The 17,570-nt window shown below is 31.8% G+C and overlaps 1 protein-coding gene across 1 annotated transcript in view; it reads left to right on the top strand.

Moving 5' to 3' along the window:
• LOC134228503 (uncharacterized) overlaps window positions 1-17,570 on the top strand; it is a 56,600-nt gene that overhangs the window by 7,240 nt on the left and 31,790 nt on the right. The window contains exons 5-6 of the mRNA XM_062710154.1: window positions 3,734-3,798; window positions 16,501-16,560. Of these exons, the coding sequence (XP_062566138.1) occupies window positions 3,734-3,798; window positions 16,501-16,560 (125 nt within the window). The remainder of the gene's footprint in view (window positions 1-3,733; window positions 3,799-16,500; window positions 16,561-17,570) is intronic.

Below are 17,570 nucleotides of genomic sequence, written 5' to 3'. Positions count from 1 at the left end.
GTAAGAAGACATGCAACTTTTGTTGATAAGGCACAGACAATTTCGATAAGCCCCTTTATCATCCGAATCACAACCCTAATAAGAACATGTATGGAAGAAGAAAAACCGGAGTTTAAGACAGTTTTTCCAGCAGCAGAATCTTGCGGAACTAGAGGACGGCCTTGTCTCCACACGGACAAACATTAAATACAAGATTTTTTCTTAAATAGTGTGAACTCTTTGAGGAACGGTTGTCTTGTTGTGGATTCGTTTGAATGGAGAATAATGCAGTATTTAACGTTGTGAATTTTTAATTCAAGGGTGCCCTAACTTTTCTACATATTGTGTTAAAGCGCTTCAATAAAAATAAATTAAGTAAGAAAAATTATTTTGCTACTTTATTATCCTGTATACTTATTTAATTATACTTTTAAAATAATTTAATATGAGAGGTGTAAAGCAAAAACTTGCCTGGGGACTTAGAAATTTTGACTAGTATACATGTACGACACAAAACCTCGGGTTTATTTGATCTCACGTAAAGGATTGGATATGCATTAAGGGTTAGTTCTGTACCCTGCGAATCTACATAGTTACTCTACCAACTGCAAGAGGGTGATGAACATAAATAAAATGATAACAAACTCTGAATTCTGTCTCATTTGCCATTGAAAACCTGAAGAGCAAATAATCATAAGAGGACTATATTTCTAAGCATAATCAATAGGAAAACAGATTCTGTACCCACTGCCCGAAACGACACTCATAGCTGCGAGCTATAACAACGACATTGCCTGGGTCAAGAATAAATTCAGACAACTGCACATTCATTCCAAGGAATTTTTTCCACAGAAATTTTGACCCACAATGTTTCCTTTGGTACACAAATGCTACGCAAATTTCTCGCGAGAATGCGAGAATAACAACAAAAGTTAAACGATTTATAAACTTCTACACATGTATTGATTAACTGAATTTATCTGTTGCAGAAAAATAGCAATAATCTGATTGAAATCAGCCCTGTTCAGGCTTATGTTTGATTAAACAATATACAAACGACGTCATATGACGTCAGAGTCTTATACGCACCTAATGTCACGTGCATTTTGACGAGTCTGTTCTAAATGAAAACTAGATAATAAAAGTATCTGTGCTCGCCCTAACGGTCGCACCGTCAACATATCAAACATGCAATATAAGGACAAATATAGTGAAATCGATAATTTTCGTCGAAGTGCAGTTTTCGATGTTTCATCCACGAAATAAAATCCCGACAATTTTTTTTCCTCAAACCTCGAAAAATTAAACCCACGAAATTAATTAATTGTACAGAAACAGACAAATAATTTTGAATCTCTTAAAGATATCACTCTTAAAACAGTGATAAGAAACTAAGTGTCATAAATGTACATCTAGATGAAATATTTCAGATATAACACATGTCCTGCTTTCCATTCACAATGAAAAAAAAAATGCGTAAATTTATACGCCACGTTTTCTTTCAAAAAATAATATAAAATAAAATAAATTGACATTGTGCCAAGAACATGTGATCAGAGTCCTAAATATTTCTTTAAAATTATTTGTTATTTGTTTGTCTCTAATGTAATACATGTAACAACACTACGTTAAAGTTGACGAATTATTAAATTTATTTGATATATATATATATATATATATATATATATATATATATATATATATATATATATATATATATATATATATATATATATATATATATATATATATATATTACGCGATTGCTCTTGTGTTTCTGTGCTCGACTAAAAAAAAATGTCAAATACGAGCATGGGTAAAAGAAAACAATATCAAATTTATTTATTTATTTCAAAGACAAGTGTAAGCGCTTAAGGAGCATCTCTACACCTATAAAGTATAACTGACTTTTGTTGCATGCATTTGTTTCTAATAATAGGCTACATGTCCGATAAAATAAGGTTTCAAAATATTTCAATTTATTTTTTTTTTTAGAAATATTTGAATTTTTTTTGGTTTATTTTGTTAAAACCCTCCTATCTATACCTTTAAAAGTCCAATGCTTTAAATTTCTCATCGAATTTCAATGTTATAAAATATTGAAATGATAACCAACAAATTTAAAAGGAAAATCAGCGTAATTTTTATTTAAATTTACAAAAATACACACAAGAAAAACTAAAACTGCGTTTTCTTGAGAATAGCTGGTTGCATCTTCTCCAATATCTGAAAAGATATATAATATCAAAGGGTAAAAACAATGACAAAAATGAAATTGAAGAAAATTGAAAAACTATCAAAAATTTCAAACATCACAAAAATCCATGTGTGAGAGATCCGGTTCAAGTGTCGGCTAAAATATCTTGGTGCATGTACTTTTTTTATATAAACTTTTAATAAACTCTACTATAATTTGCACAATTATTGAAAAAAATGCCAAGCAAGGGCATTGAAAGGAGTTCGTATTGTACAAGAACTGCTTTTCAAATTTACAGACCTACTTAGAGTGTGACATTATACGAAAAGGCTTTCAGATAAATGTTACACCTAACATAGGGCCAATCTCCAAACGCTTTCTGGAACGCTGGGACGTTATTTCATGAAGATGTTCTAAACAATAGATACCCGTATTCTCTACGTGTGGACGGAGATGTAAATCAATAAATTTTTACATGTAGTTTTCCACTGGCAAGTGGTTGCGTCTCCATATGAGAGAAAATATTTCGTGGGGGAATAAAATAGCACTTAATCAATCGATTATTCAACCAAACTTGACACAAAGCATTCTTGGTTAAGGAAGATTCAAATTTGTTCAAAGGAAAGGCCAAATATATTCCCAAGAACCACAAGGCCACAAAGAGGAAACTCACATTGAATCATCCGAAGTAAATGTAGACGAGAATCTGTTCAAATCATGACAAACGGGGGTAGAGTGGGACCTCAATAGACTTCCAAAATTTTACAAAGGAATATCTTGGAAAAAGCTCCTTCTCAATGGAAAAAAAACCTAATTGGTAATATTTTTATGGTATATGTAGCATCCTTAGGTAGTGTGAAATCAAGTTTGCTCACAAGATGACCCGTGCTGGTCACACATTTTCTTGTTTAAATTCAAGGTTGTTCAAATCAGAACCTAAAGGAATAGGATGGGGAAGCAATGATTGATCAATTTTTAGATATACTAAAATATATTCATTTTTTTTAGAATATCTAAAACAAAATTAGTAATTCGATATGGAAATAATGGAAGTATCTTCAGGTATAGTTAAGATTCAGGTTTATTCAAATGAAAATCCCCAGGGTTCTGATGTGACAACAATAATATATCAAAATTTAACATGCATGTAAGAATTAAAATCTTCTCCAAAACGGTAAAGTTTTTTTTTCGTCAAATTGACATATAAACATACGTATGTACTGAAGATTCAATATTTATTCAAAGCTTGACAGGGATGGATGTAATAGGGTTGAGGGAGCCACAATGGGAGATATCTAATAAGCAAGAAAATAGTTTAGATGTGCTTTATTGAAATCAGTATCAGGAATAAAACAAATATTGAATACTTACATTTAAAAATCAACACCTGCTTGTAAATTAATTTCTTTTTATCCCATTTCATTGGAGTTGCATGGGATTAAGTAACGCGTGCAATGTTTATGTTTATGTGCAAAACGGAAGTGACGTAATATGCTTCGATATCGACGTTGAATCCTAGTTTATTTTTTAATTTATAAATTTTCTTTTCTTTTCAAGGCTTTGGAATCTAATACCCACAATGTTTGCAGTAATGTTTGTCGTTATTATCATCTTAGTGATAGGTAGGTACAATTTTTTCTAAAGCAAGCAAGAACTATTAATTACCTATATTTCCATTTTTTTAAACTGTGATTTAATTTTTTAAAGTAAGGTATGATGATTTCGTGGTGTTTCGATTGAAATGTAAATTTTCCAAAGCGAGAGGCCAGGTAAAGTTCTAATATGCATGTCTATTTCTAAACCGCTCAGTATTGCCAGATCAATGCTGATCTAGGTGATGATTTACTTGATGCTTAATAATGAATTGACCATTAGTGTTAAATGTCAGGTGTATATTTTCTAAAGTCAAACGTCTCTGAAAAAAAGGACAGTATTGCATAAGAGCACTTATTTTCTTAACAGGCTTACATAATGAGTATTTATCACAAGTTTATATTTTTCACTCTTATTTTCAATGTAGAGACAGACAAGCATACTTTATTTTGTCTTCATCATGAAAATGATATTCCCTCAAAATAACCCAGTAGTTAAAACACCAGGATCTGAAGGTCGCATGTTCAAATCTTGATCGTGTCCCTCCTAAGTCGATTAGAGCTGTAAATGCTTAAACTTATATAAGTCAAACTACTGTTAGATCTATGTATTTCTCCATCATATAAACATACAGGAAAAAAATATCTTCATTGCTGCATGAATTTAGTCAGAGGTGAGAAGTCAAAACGTGACCTTATCACACGTCGCAGTAATATTCTCAGGTAACTTGTTCTCCTTATTTTTCATGTATAAATATGAACAAACAAGCAAGTAAAATAAAATAAATTAATAGATAAATAATAAATAAACATATATTTCATACAGTTTTCTTCATTTAACCTCTGTACATAGAGAATATACACGATAGACACGAGCCATTGTTCACAAGTTATGTCACTTTTGTCACCTGCAAAGTTCCTAAAGTTTATCCTTATTTTTCGGTAGATTTTTAATTAAATCTTCATAATAAATATATGTTTTCTTCCATTCTATTCATGATAAATATGTAAAACTGTTGAAAAATATCAAAATATTGCAATCACTTCAGGAACAGCTGATAAACATTTCGGGGTTGTCGTAACTGTAAGCTGTTGCCAGTGTCTTCAATGCCTTTAGATATTGAAATCGTACATTGAATGTTTTTTATCAAATTTAACACATTAAACACATTATAAAAATGTCGAATGATATGTTTTTGATATAATTCTTTTAGGAAAGTAATGCCTCTATTTAAATTAATGCATCATGTGACACCGTCACTACTTTTGTATTGAGAAACAAATATGCAATTGAAAAAAATGAGGTATTTAAACAATAAAATGTTTTCTTTGTTTGTTAATAGTGGAATTAACGGAAGCATCTGTTGCAGAAAAAATACATAACCCACGTAAGCGGGTTATGTAATTTTTTTCTGCAATAGCTGCGACCGTTAATTCCAGTAATAACAAAATAAAGAAAGATATTTTATTGTTTATATTTATATTTATATCTGTTTCAATAATCATATAAAGTAGGATTAAAAAGATTAACTATTGTATTCATGATGCGATCGCCTTCATACGTTTCATTGATGGAACAGCCACTGATCAAGAAATCTGAACAGGTGACATGCCTAATGTAGTTCATGCAGTAATTAACACAATGGTTTTTCTAAAGAAATAAAGGGGAAAATATTCAGAGGATGCTAATATATAAAAAATAACATTTCACATTGTGTGTCTATATACTGTTTAACGAGACCGTGGAGTCTAATTATTTCTGCCCTAGGGATTTTAATATTTTTTATAATATATTTTTACTCTTTTTTATTGTTTTAAGATAAAAAACATCGAGTGTTAACCATCCCGATTCCTTAGGGGGTGATTTCAAATGTTTTCAAATTTTACTATTGGGAATCTTTTTGGATTGCTTGATTGTATATTGTTTAACGTCCCTCTCCAGAATTTATCACTCATTTGGAGACGCCATTACTTGCCGGTGGAGAGCTGCAAATTTTGTTTTATACTCGGCACTCAGGGCCATCGAGCAGGGAGAGATCTGTTTCGTGTCATCACCTACTGCGACATGGAACCTCGGTTTATAATGTTTCATCCGAAGGAAGTTATCGTAAAAAGTCACCAAACTGTGAAAATAAAAAAAAAGTTCACCATCTAGGTCTGGCAAGGAATTGATTACTAAAATTATTTCTTCAAAGCCTAGCTAAAGGACCTCTAATATTGCCATATTACGAAATAAATATATTTCAGTGCACAAGAATTATCGGCGCATATGTTTTTTATCCTCGGTAAAATAGCCATTTTTAAATTGCTGGTATGTTTCTTTGGATGTTCTGTCATCAGTTTTAATATAATATCCATGGACGTCTTAAACATAGACAAATTATGTTTGTTTTTCCAGCGTCATGCATTGCTGACAAAATCGGCGACGTCGTTTTAGCCATTTCAGGATCTTTTCCTAATTATTGTCGTAAAATCACATTTTTCAGACCAGAATTGGTCTTTGCTAATTTTATTTTTGTATTAGAATTCAAAATAACTTCAAAAGTGCACTGATGCACAAATGACTGTATAAAATTAAAAAGCTTTGCAGTTCGAACTTGAGGTTTAAAGTGGATTGGTCCTTAATTTATAAAATTCCCCCTCATTTTTAAGTTCTAACAATAAAGAGGAAGGTATGGTTTCCATACAAATTTTGCCCTGTGAATTTCTAAAAAAATGAAACTGGTATAAGTTGAAAACTCATGGTTTTTTTAATAATTGAAATTCAATGCAGAAAAATCATACAAGTCATATTTCTCACATGTGTTTTTAAATGCTAATTATGACGTCATAAACATGTGCATTTTCCCGTATTTTCTTAAAAAGTTGCAGAAGACACCAATTTTCAATGGAATTTTTTTTCAGATGACATTGTACAGAGTCATTTATCTAAATAATATTTAAGCCAGTTTCAAAACTTTTTGATGTCATTACATTTTTCGGGCGCAATAAAGCTGAAGTATAACAGTCCTGTTAGTTTTAGGCTGCTTTTGTAGTGAAATGTACTATGCTAGTTCTGAAATATCTAAATATTTCCTTTCAATTTTTTCAACATAGTGCGACAAAAAGTAAATAAATACTGAAAATCTTGGAAAAAAACTGATCTTATTTTAATATAAAATTTACACTTTTATAGTAAAATCTGAAAATTTAAATCATATACCCCCACTATTGATGATCGTTTCTAAATATTTAAGATAATATTGGTTTAAATTCAGAAAAAAAGTTTAAGACTTTAAAATAAATTTCTTGCTTATTAAATTTTCAATGTCAGAAAAATCACATTGTATCAGTACAAAAAGGTAAAAAAATTGATTATGTAAAGCAATTTGAATTTTTCCTAGTCACAATTAGAAAGTGTCTCTTTTCAAATATACTTAGAGTTCATTTCGTTTCATGTTTCAATTGGAAAAAAAATTGGAGGGAAAAGTTCGAAGAGGTAATTTTTAGTTTAAGACACAACTTTCAATGCAAAAAGATCATATTAAATGTACTTTAACGCCAAAAAAGCATACTGACCACCATTTTTTTTAATTGTAATTAAGGTATGAATGTAGAAACGAAAAATATACTTGACAGAAAAACATAATTAAAGACTTTTAATAGCAAGATAGAACGTTGTTTTGCACTACCTTCATCAATATTCATGAAAATACTAAAATCTACTAAAACTGCTTTTTAATTGCAACGACTTTAGTAAAACCCTTTTTTTTATTTCTTTAAAACATATCAGAATTTTTTTCAAAACATTTAATTGATTTGTTTCACACAAAAATCGACGTTTTTATGATGTGCAATTCTTTTAAATAGCAACAGTAAATTCTTTGTTCTAAAAATCACCGGCGCTTTAAAGTGTAAACAGTGTGACTTTCGGATGAGTCTTTAAATCGAGGTCAAATACCACAGCAAGCACGATAAAACAGGTTGATGAAACTACAATATCAACATCCTCCTTTAAAGAAATCATTTCGAAAGTTCTGTATGTTGATCTTGTCAGCAAATTCAATTTATCGTTGAGTCATTTGCTGACTGACGTTTTTCATATTAATTGTTAGTCCTTTATTTATACACTTAATTGACGACGCATTTTCCCGTCATTTCCCAATTATGACAAGGAACACTCGGCGGGTATGACCGGTCGGAAGGGGATGCTCACTTATCCATGTGACCTGATCCCACCTCCGATGGTTTGGAGGTCCGTGTTTGCTCATGCACTTCTATTTTGCATTGTTTTATGGACTTTTGATCTTGAGTACTTCTCGTTTTCTCAATGTCTGTCATGTACATTAAATCAATCAACGATTACACAGAATATTAGGACAATAACAACAATAACCGCGTTCGTAAATATTTTTCTTATTACATACCTATATAGGGGAATGAGATGTTAAAAACGGTTTGATTGAAACTTCCATAACCTTTTGTACCGATGAAATAGAAAATTATGGGGCATGTAGTTTTTGTCCAGTCAGACTGTCTGTCTCTCTCCTCAACCTTGCTCATGAAGTTTGGTTTTTATAATTCATCTCGTATTCTTTGTAAAAAGACCTTTGGTTGGGTACAACCACATTAGACTTGGTATTGGAGTTTGACTTCATACAACCATTTCCACACTTTAACTTTTGCAATAACCTATGAACAGAGCTAGGGCATCATAAATATTTCTAATTTTTTTTTCTTGTGATAAAAACTTTCAGTAGGATAAAGTATTTTGACCCTTTGATATTGTCTTTCGAGTTTGACAAACATTTTCTGTAAGATGCCAAATTGTGTATTATAAATAATACAAAATGCATTTTTTTTTAATTCTTCGATATAGCCAAAGGATGCCAATAAAGCAATCCTATATCTTAGTTTTAATTTTCTCTTTGTGCTGAACAAATGGGTATATATAATCATGAGAATTAATTCGTTAACCAGGGGCTTTACTACAGCCAGTAAGGAATGTAAATTACTACAGTAGGCAGAAGACACATTACTGCTACTAGATAGTTCCTAGATCTCTCCTTTGTTGCTCAATTCTCTAAGATTTCTAGATAAAATCTTACTATGGAAACAAACACTATATCAAAATAGGGCCATTGAGACACAGTCCTAGGTTACATGTAAACTGATCTAAAAAACCCTGTATTATATTGGGAATAACATATTGTGTAAATCTAGAAAGGATATATTTAAATCAATTAACGTCATATCCAAACTTAAAGAAATAAAATCACCAATATTTTCATGACCACACAGAATGCCTTCTGTGTGGTCAGGATTATTGTGATTAAATCAATGATTCCTTCGAAAATTACACACTTGTTTATTAATTTGCCAACTCCCTCAAAAGAAAGGAGAAATAGAAAATATTTTATCTGTATATCTGTTAGTACTAATTTCAACGAGTTGCAAATAGTGATATTACTCCGAGCTACGAGCAAGGAGGTTGGATTTGATTTGTCTGGAAACGTTTGGTAAAAGTTTGAAAATACATGGACGCAGCTAAGATAAGGCAGCCCGTAAAATATCAAACTGTCAAACTGTAGTTACTTCTCTGAACTACCAATATGACGTCACAATAGAATATGACGTCAAGTCACTGCATTCTTGAGCTGACATGACGAGGAAAGTGTCATAATTATTACGTGGCATGTAAATTTATTTTGGGGACTTGTTTAATTCAAGTGTAAGGATTGTTTTTAAGCTCGAATATGTTGTTATGATGTTGAACATCAGAAATTTAAATATCCCTATTCCTTTTGCATGTCCGATATGCACATATTTCAAACAATAGCAAAAAATTATGTGTGAAACACTGCCCTTACACGTCTGTAGGCAGAGTAAGAATTTATGAATCGTGTTTATATTGGACTGGCACAAGTGATAAACAAGGACAAGTTGAAGATATTCTGCGTGAATCTAGAAGAGAAGTATGTCCTCTAACTGAATTTTGCTGGGGGATTGTGTGTAGTTTAGCCATTTTGGTATAAATCGCGATAAAGAGTGGAAAATACCCCTTCTTATGTTGGTACATGTAAGTTGAATTTCTCGAAAAATATTTTCTAAACGCGTAAAAATTAAACCTGCCCCCAGCACTTTCTAATTACAAGAGATCACGATGAATTGATCTATGTAAGAAACTCTGCACAATATTTTTGCTTTGCACTTGTGCCGAAGCGATTTTTGTGCAACAAGAAGGAATATCATAAATCTCTGTCACGTGATCAACACAGTCATGTGACATCACAAAAATGCGTTAAAATAAAACCTGATTCAACTATTATCTCAAGTTGACTACAATTTCAAACAAGGATTGCATATTTAAATTAAAATCTAGCTCAAAATATAATGTATATTTTCAAAGCATTTCAAGCCTTCGGACAGGCTTATCATAACTGCGGATCCGCCGATGTTATGACGATACCCGTAAATCTAACTGGAAACACCTGATGATTAAAACTTTGCCTTTTGTATAACAAAAGTTTATTTACTTTTTTTAAAGCCTGTTTAAACAAGTTCAAATAAATTTGGATTGATGTTTTCTAAGCGTTTTAAGATTTAAGAAATGTTTCGAGACTGGTATCTTATTTCCTGTATCCCTAACAAAAAAAACTATACTAAACTATAGTTGACTATAATTTACTATAGTAGATCAAGTTCCAAGGTCTTCACTGTAGTGAATCAAAGTTCCAGAGTTTCACTATAGTAAATGAAAGGTCCAAAGTTCTCACGATAATAAATCAAAGTCAAAAGTTTTCACCATAGTAAATCAAAGTTCCAAAGTTTCACTATAGTTAATCAAAGTACCAAACATTTCACCATAGTTAATCAAAGTTGCATAGTTTTCACCATAGTAATTCAAAGTTCCAAAGTTTTAACTATAGTATATCAGAGTTTCAAAGTTCCAAAGTTTCACTTTAGTAAATCAAAGTTCCAAACTTTTAACCATAGCAAATCAAAGTTCCAAAGTTTTAACTATAGTAAATCAAAGTTCCAAGGTTTTTGTGTTTTATTTTATTATGTTTTCATTTTATTGTCAGTCAGTTTTAAAGGGGTGGTATCGGTTTGTTGTGGCTGGTTTTGTTGTAAATTTTCATTTAAATATGCCAAGTTATTAATTTGATTGATTGATTGTATATTGTTTAACGTCCCTCTTGAGAATTTTTCACTCACCTGGAGACGTCACCGTATGCCGGTGAAGGGCTTCAAATTTAGACCTATGCTCGGCACTCAAGGCCATTGAGCAGTGAGGGATCTTTATCGTACCAGCGCCTACCGTGACACGGGACCTACGTTTTTAAGGTCATATCCGAAAGACCCGTGACTTTCACTTCTGATGCCGAGCGCTTGGCGAAGGAACTGTCGCTTCCTATTTTTACGTCTTAGGTTTGACGCGGCGCCGGGAACGAGAATCGAACCCGGGCCTCCCGATTACGAAGCGAACGCTCTACCACTAGGCTACCGTGAACGGTGGTATTAATTTGAATGCAATATTTACATTTAACAATAGAAAAAAAGGTATCCGAAGTTAAAGAAGCAAATATTTTGATTCTTAATGTCGCAATTTTTATCTCATAGATTTTCCCCCATAAATAATAACAAATGTTGCTTATAAATCGGTGGGAGAGACAATATTTACGTTACAATTCAGTTCTTGTACTTTGTTCATTTAGGAGACAGGCTGGGTTTTAAAAATGTTCTCTGAAAATTTAATGAATCTTGTTCTTGAAATTTCATAAAATGTACTGAATTGGAAGCAAAAACATAGTTCTAAGGGTTTTTATTACTTAATAAAAGTTCCAAAGTTTTTACTATTAGTAAATCAAAGTTCCAGAGTTTATACCATAGTTGTTCAAAGTTCCAAAATGATTAATATTGTAAATCAATGTTTCAAAGATTTTACTATAGTAAATCAAAGATCCAAAATTTTTACCATAGTAAATCAAAGTTCCAAAGTTTTCATTATTATAGTAAATCAAAGTTTCAAAGTTTTCACAATTATTAATCAAAGTTCCAAAGTTTTAACTTTGGTACTATAGTTAACTATAGTAACTATAGTATTTGTTAAGGTTAGATTAATGAAATTAATATGCATAAACAACAAAAGAAACTGGTGCATATTGATAAAAGTAAAAACATTTTTTCAAAAAAGCAGCAGAGAGATATTTTTTTCGATACAATCGAACTGCTTTACCGATTCTTAGAGTAAGTTTTCCTTAATTTTCTCAGTTTTTCTGATCGAATTTCCGAATCAAAACAAAAGGCACTTCAGAATGAATAGTAAAATATATTTTGGTGTGCCTTGAAGATTGAAAACACCTTATTAAATGATTTCGGTGCAATGATCAGTTTGTCTCGCAGTTCCAACATAATTCTATAGGAGTGGCTCTGTAGTAAAAGATTAAAATTTTTTTTTTGAAAATGTAACAATGTATTTTAAATACAACTACCGGTCACATGGAAGTGTAAAAACAAATAATTTGTCGTTGTTCTCTTCAAGCAAAAAGTCAAACGAGGGTCTAGAAGATATAATTGATTATGCAAGATGAAGTCACAAGTCCTAAGTAAAAGCCAATAAAGTGATCTGCCTTTGAGAAATGAAAGACAGTAGGATTGTTTGATCAAAGTTTCAGTAAATGATAATTTCTTTGTTTGGATTTCGAGATTATCACACATCTTCGACTGTGTCAAAAAATTTTCCCTGTGTCACACGCTTAAAATGTGGATCGGTACTGTGTCGGAGAAAATTTTACTGTGTCGGGGCCAACACAGTTACACAGTTCATAGAGAACCCTTTTATTATGTTCCCCAAACGAAGTTGGGGAACATATTGTTTTTACTCTGTTTCTTCTTCTTCTTATTATTATTAAGGTCTTCCGTCTTCACGGAAGACCTTATAGTGATTCTATTGTTTCTTATTATTATTATTATTATTATTATTATTCTTTTTTTTTTAGACAAAATTTTGTGCAGGCGATTTCTCGTAAACTATTCGGTGGATTTCAATGAAAATTTCAGGAATTGTAGGTCATTATATGAATTTTATATAAAATTCCGTTTGTTGGAAAATTTGGTACCAGTGCTAAGTTATGGGCAATTTCCTGATTTTAAAATGCAATTTTGTCTTCGAGTGTTCTCGAAAACGGCTAAATATATTAACTGGAGACTTGTTAGAGATGATAGACCATGAGTTATAGATGTGCAATTTTGACTTTGTTTGCGTCGTAAGTACTTCCGGTCGCTACAGGAAGTGAATTCAAAATGTACACTTTTTCAACTTTTTTTGTTTTTCAATATTTTTCTTTGATATGATTAATGGTAATAAAGACCCTACTGGAAAGGCCTAATATATAATTTATCTAAGAATTCATTAATCCACACACTAGATATTCGCATTTAAAAATCTGAAGCGTGTCCAAGATGGCGGCGGTCTCGGTAAACTCCGCCATTAAGCAAGTCGGGTTCTAAAAGGTCAGCTGAGTGTTTAGATGAACGAAACTTGTACCAAAAAGATTTATGAAATGTAAAGGATTCTTTTGATTGCTACATCGCAATTACGTTGCATTGAGTATACTTCTAACATGAGGTTTCCTCAAACTTCTATTGAAATCGCTTTTGTCTGCTTCTCAAAGTAGAATACAACATGACTACAAGTGGAAATACGATGACTTCAGTCACCAGGGAAAACTTATCCTAAACCATGGTTATAATACTTTTCAAGAAACTTGCATGACTTAATATTCACTATGTTTCTGAAGTATGACTTGACTTCTGTTTATTTTTCTTTACGCAGGCTTGTGATATATTAAATGAATAGAAAAAGACAAAAATAAGAAAAACATTTTTAAAAGATTGTTTATTAAAGGTTATATGAATATTCTTGTAATAAATGCAAGTTATTGAGATAAATAGTATCAGATTCCTTGACCGTCGGAGGACGAGTGATTTTTTTTTCAGTGAAACATTCCAGACTTTTCATGAACGTGTAACTCATCTCCACTTTGGGGGTAAACAGGATACAAAATTCGTGGAAAATCTTACCGAATTCACAGCTTTATTGTTACTTGGCCGTATACGAAATTATATTTGTATAATGTGATAAATATTCTCGTACTTTCTAACGCTCGAAATTCTGGTTATAAGAACATGCATTTCTAATTTTCATTGAAGCTATCACATCTATTAAATAAATCAAACATATCAAAGGAATAGCGTTAAGAACTACTTGTGACGTTTGGCACGAAATAATGCATCATGACCCGACTTAGTAGTAGACAGTGCAGAAATATATAACATTGGCATGTCTGTATATGGAGTTGCATGGGATAAAAAGTTGAATACATATCGAAAAAAAAGGAAAGAAAACTGTATCATCTGTTCATCATTAATAGATTATCTATCCTAAAAATTGCTGTTAAAATTCAAGTTACAAATTCCGATGTGATCATCTTGACAAAAGTTTGGCAAGTTGGCTGTCATTTTACAATTCCAAACTGAATTTTTAAAAATAAATGTAATGTATGTTGGAATAAAAAAAAAAGCAATCTCACGATATTCGAATGTTAAATTTGAAGCGGGTTTCCAAAGGTGTTATTGGTACCGCAATGGATTTTTACGCTGGCGACCCGGATTCGATCCCCCGTGTGTCCGATTTTTAAAATCACTTTTTCAGTTTGATTTTGCGTTGTTTTTTTTCTGAATCTGACGGAAGACCTCTCGTTGCTCGCAACGAGTTTCGTTTCTAGTTATTATTATTTTTCTTCTTCTTCTTCCTGGAACTTTTTTGTCCGGGAATGATCTTGTAAACTATTCGTCCGATGTAGGTAAAACCTTTTTAGGGTTAGTAGACATGTTATATAGATTTGCGGAATCAAGGTCATTTTGCGCGCACGTGCTTGCAAGAGCGTGCACGTGCAACACGTGAAATGACCAATATAATAGATATAGCCACAACTGTTCTATTTTTGGATGAAATGCTTTGAAACTCATAATGTGAGGATATATTAGTAGTATAGACATGACGACATGGTGAAAATAGCAAGATCTCACGCGCATGCACGTGCACTTCGCTCTGATTGGCTGCAACTAAAGTCTCAATATCTTTCTTGTTTTTTGACGAAATCGTTTGAAATTTTGAACATAGCCATGTATTAGGATATCCTACAACAAGAAATAAAGCAATTATCATGAAAATACGTGCATGCACGTGCGCTGCAATCTGATTGGCTGGAACTTTAAACAGCTATATCTCCCTTGGTTTTCAACCAAACAGGATGGGATTTGGAACATAGATAGATATAATGGACTTCTACAAGTAGGTATGCTCACCATGCACATACATACACGTGTGTGAACAAGTGCTGCAATCTGATTGGCTGAAACTTTAAATAGCTATGACTCTCTTAGTTTTCACCCAAATGGGGTGGGATTTAGAACATCGATAGATGTAATGGACTTCTACAAGAAGGTATGGTCACCATGCTCATGTATGCACGTGCGTGCACGTGAAATGAGATAAAATCAAACATACACTTGAATGAGCGTATTTTATTAATAATTTTGGATTGAATACTTTAATACTCAGTGTATTAAAATAAAGATTGTGCAGACAAGATGATAAGGTCATGACGCAAATGCATTCACATGTGCACGCGTGAAATGCTAAAGTTTAAATGATTTTTGTACACTTCTTTGTAAATGTTGTTAAAATCTCAGATGCATAGAGTTTGTCTTATTTAATGAAGCTTACAGGGAATATGGCACCAAAAGGGAGTTGGGGAGCGTTTGGGGAACATCTGTAACGGTCCCCGTTACAATTAGCACTAGTTCATAATAAAGATAATCAAAATGAAACAAAAAACTTTTAAAAACTTGACTTGGTCATATCTTTTCAACAGTTAGAAATTGTGTGTCTGTATTTCTCAGGTGTATTTCTTGTGACAATACCTTCATATATTTAACAACATTTATGATTTTTTGATTTTAACTGTTGGAGTTTGACTTGCATGTTGGACAATTTAATACATTCCCGAACCTGCCATACTGGGACATTAGTATTCCACAGATACATCTAGTTCTATCTACATTAGTGCATATATTGTTAACACATCAGTAAATGCAATTGTTTTGCCTTATTGTACACTGTTTTCAAATTTATAGAACTATTATAATTTTTTGTAGAAAAGTAAGTAAATAAAGATGTTCTCAAAGTTTGTGTGAATTGAGAGACTTTTCATAATGAAGTCTGAAGAAGTTCCATATATATACAACAATGTCTGTTAATTATAGAACATGAAGAAGAAATATTTAACGTTATTTGTTAATATTTTATTCATTTCAAAAACACGGGAAAGTTGTTTAAATTTGCTGCCGTATGCTTTAATTTAAAAAAAAAACTTCTTATCTGGGAGAATTTTTTCTTTGCAGAGTACTGGTGAAAGATAAGACAAAGGTTCTTTATACACTTTATTTCAATAGCTTTATATTAAGACATATTTCGATCATCACGTAAAATGCTAGCATTGCATTTTACTTCTCTTTTAAAACTGGCCCTAGGAATGAAATGCAGAGAGAATATTTTGACAACTGTAAACTTAACATTTATTGAAACACCCGAGGGCTTTGTTACATATTTTAAACATACTTATTTATTAGTAACGAAAGTATGTCTAGTTTTACTTTCCTCTATCTCTTTCTGTTCTATTATAGTTTGGATTGTGAGAAAAAGAAAACAAAGACAGGGAAAACGGAAAAACCACGGACTTTTGCGTACGTAATGTTTTTCTGCATTGGAAACTAACCTGTTTCTATTATTGATGATTACCAGGGGTTGCATGTAGCAGAACGTCGGAGAACAGGCGCTAAAACATAATACCTTCAATGTACTTATATATTTCCTATTTCATGTTTTGCAGGTTTTATATTGTCATTATTATATTAAAAATATTTTCTTTCACCATTTTCGTCTATAGTAGTCGGTACAACCTCAAAAATGACAACTTCCGATCTTAGCGTGTAAGGTATAAATTAACAAGACCGAGTCTAATTATTCCTACCCTAGACAATTCGATAATTTTCGTTATTCAATTCAAATGGTTATATTTATTGTTTTCATATAAAATAAAAGATAGAATGTTTACCACCAAATTTTTAGGGGACCATTTCGAAAGTTGTCAAATTTCACTATTTGAGGAAATGTGAATTCCTAGGAAAAGCGGCAAATTATACCTTTTTTCATTTGTTTTGTATTTCTGCCATAGAGATTTCTTCTTGAGTTGCACTTGGTTTTGTTAGCATCTTTAACTTTTAAGAGGCCATGCCAATAAGCATTGAGCTTCGACCCATATAAACCTGGAAAGTGGAAAAATTTATTTTTTGCTCAAATTTTGTGAACATGATGCATATGATTAGTCTTTCAAAAAAATATATCTACCCGGGCATATGACCTCTTGTTTCCATGGCAACCAGAGCATTTTGTCATACTTTATCAGAGAAATATTTGGAATGGCCTATCCTGTTATAATTCAAATATTTCACATCAAAGTCCCATGTATAATTTTATTATGTGGCTAATAAAGTGCTTTGAACTATATTTTTCTGTTTTCTACGTAAAATTTAATTTCTGCCTAATTTTATTTAGATTTTACCAATAGAATTATATCCCATTTAGAGCCATGTGGTTTGCAAATGCTGTGCACCTTCAGAAATTTCTATATATACCTGTTGAAGGAGAATGTTCTATTCAATATATTAAATAAATAAAATTGGGTAGACTCTTA

Source organism: Saccostrea cucullata, unplaced genomic scaffold (assembly GCF_032062105.1).
Source record: "Saccostrea cucullata isolate Sc308-1 unplaced genomic scaffold, CSIRO_AGI_Scuc_v1 ctg76, whole genome shotgun sequence".
NCBI lineage: Eukaryota > Metazoa > Mollusca > Bivalvia > Ostreida > Ostreidae > Saccostrea > Saccostrea cuccullata.
Note: the sequence above shows the minus strand (reverse complement) of the source record. Positions and strands in the feature narration are given on the sequence as shown.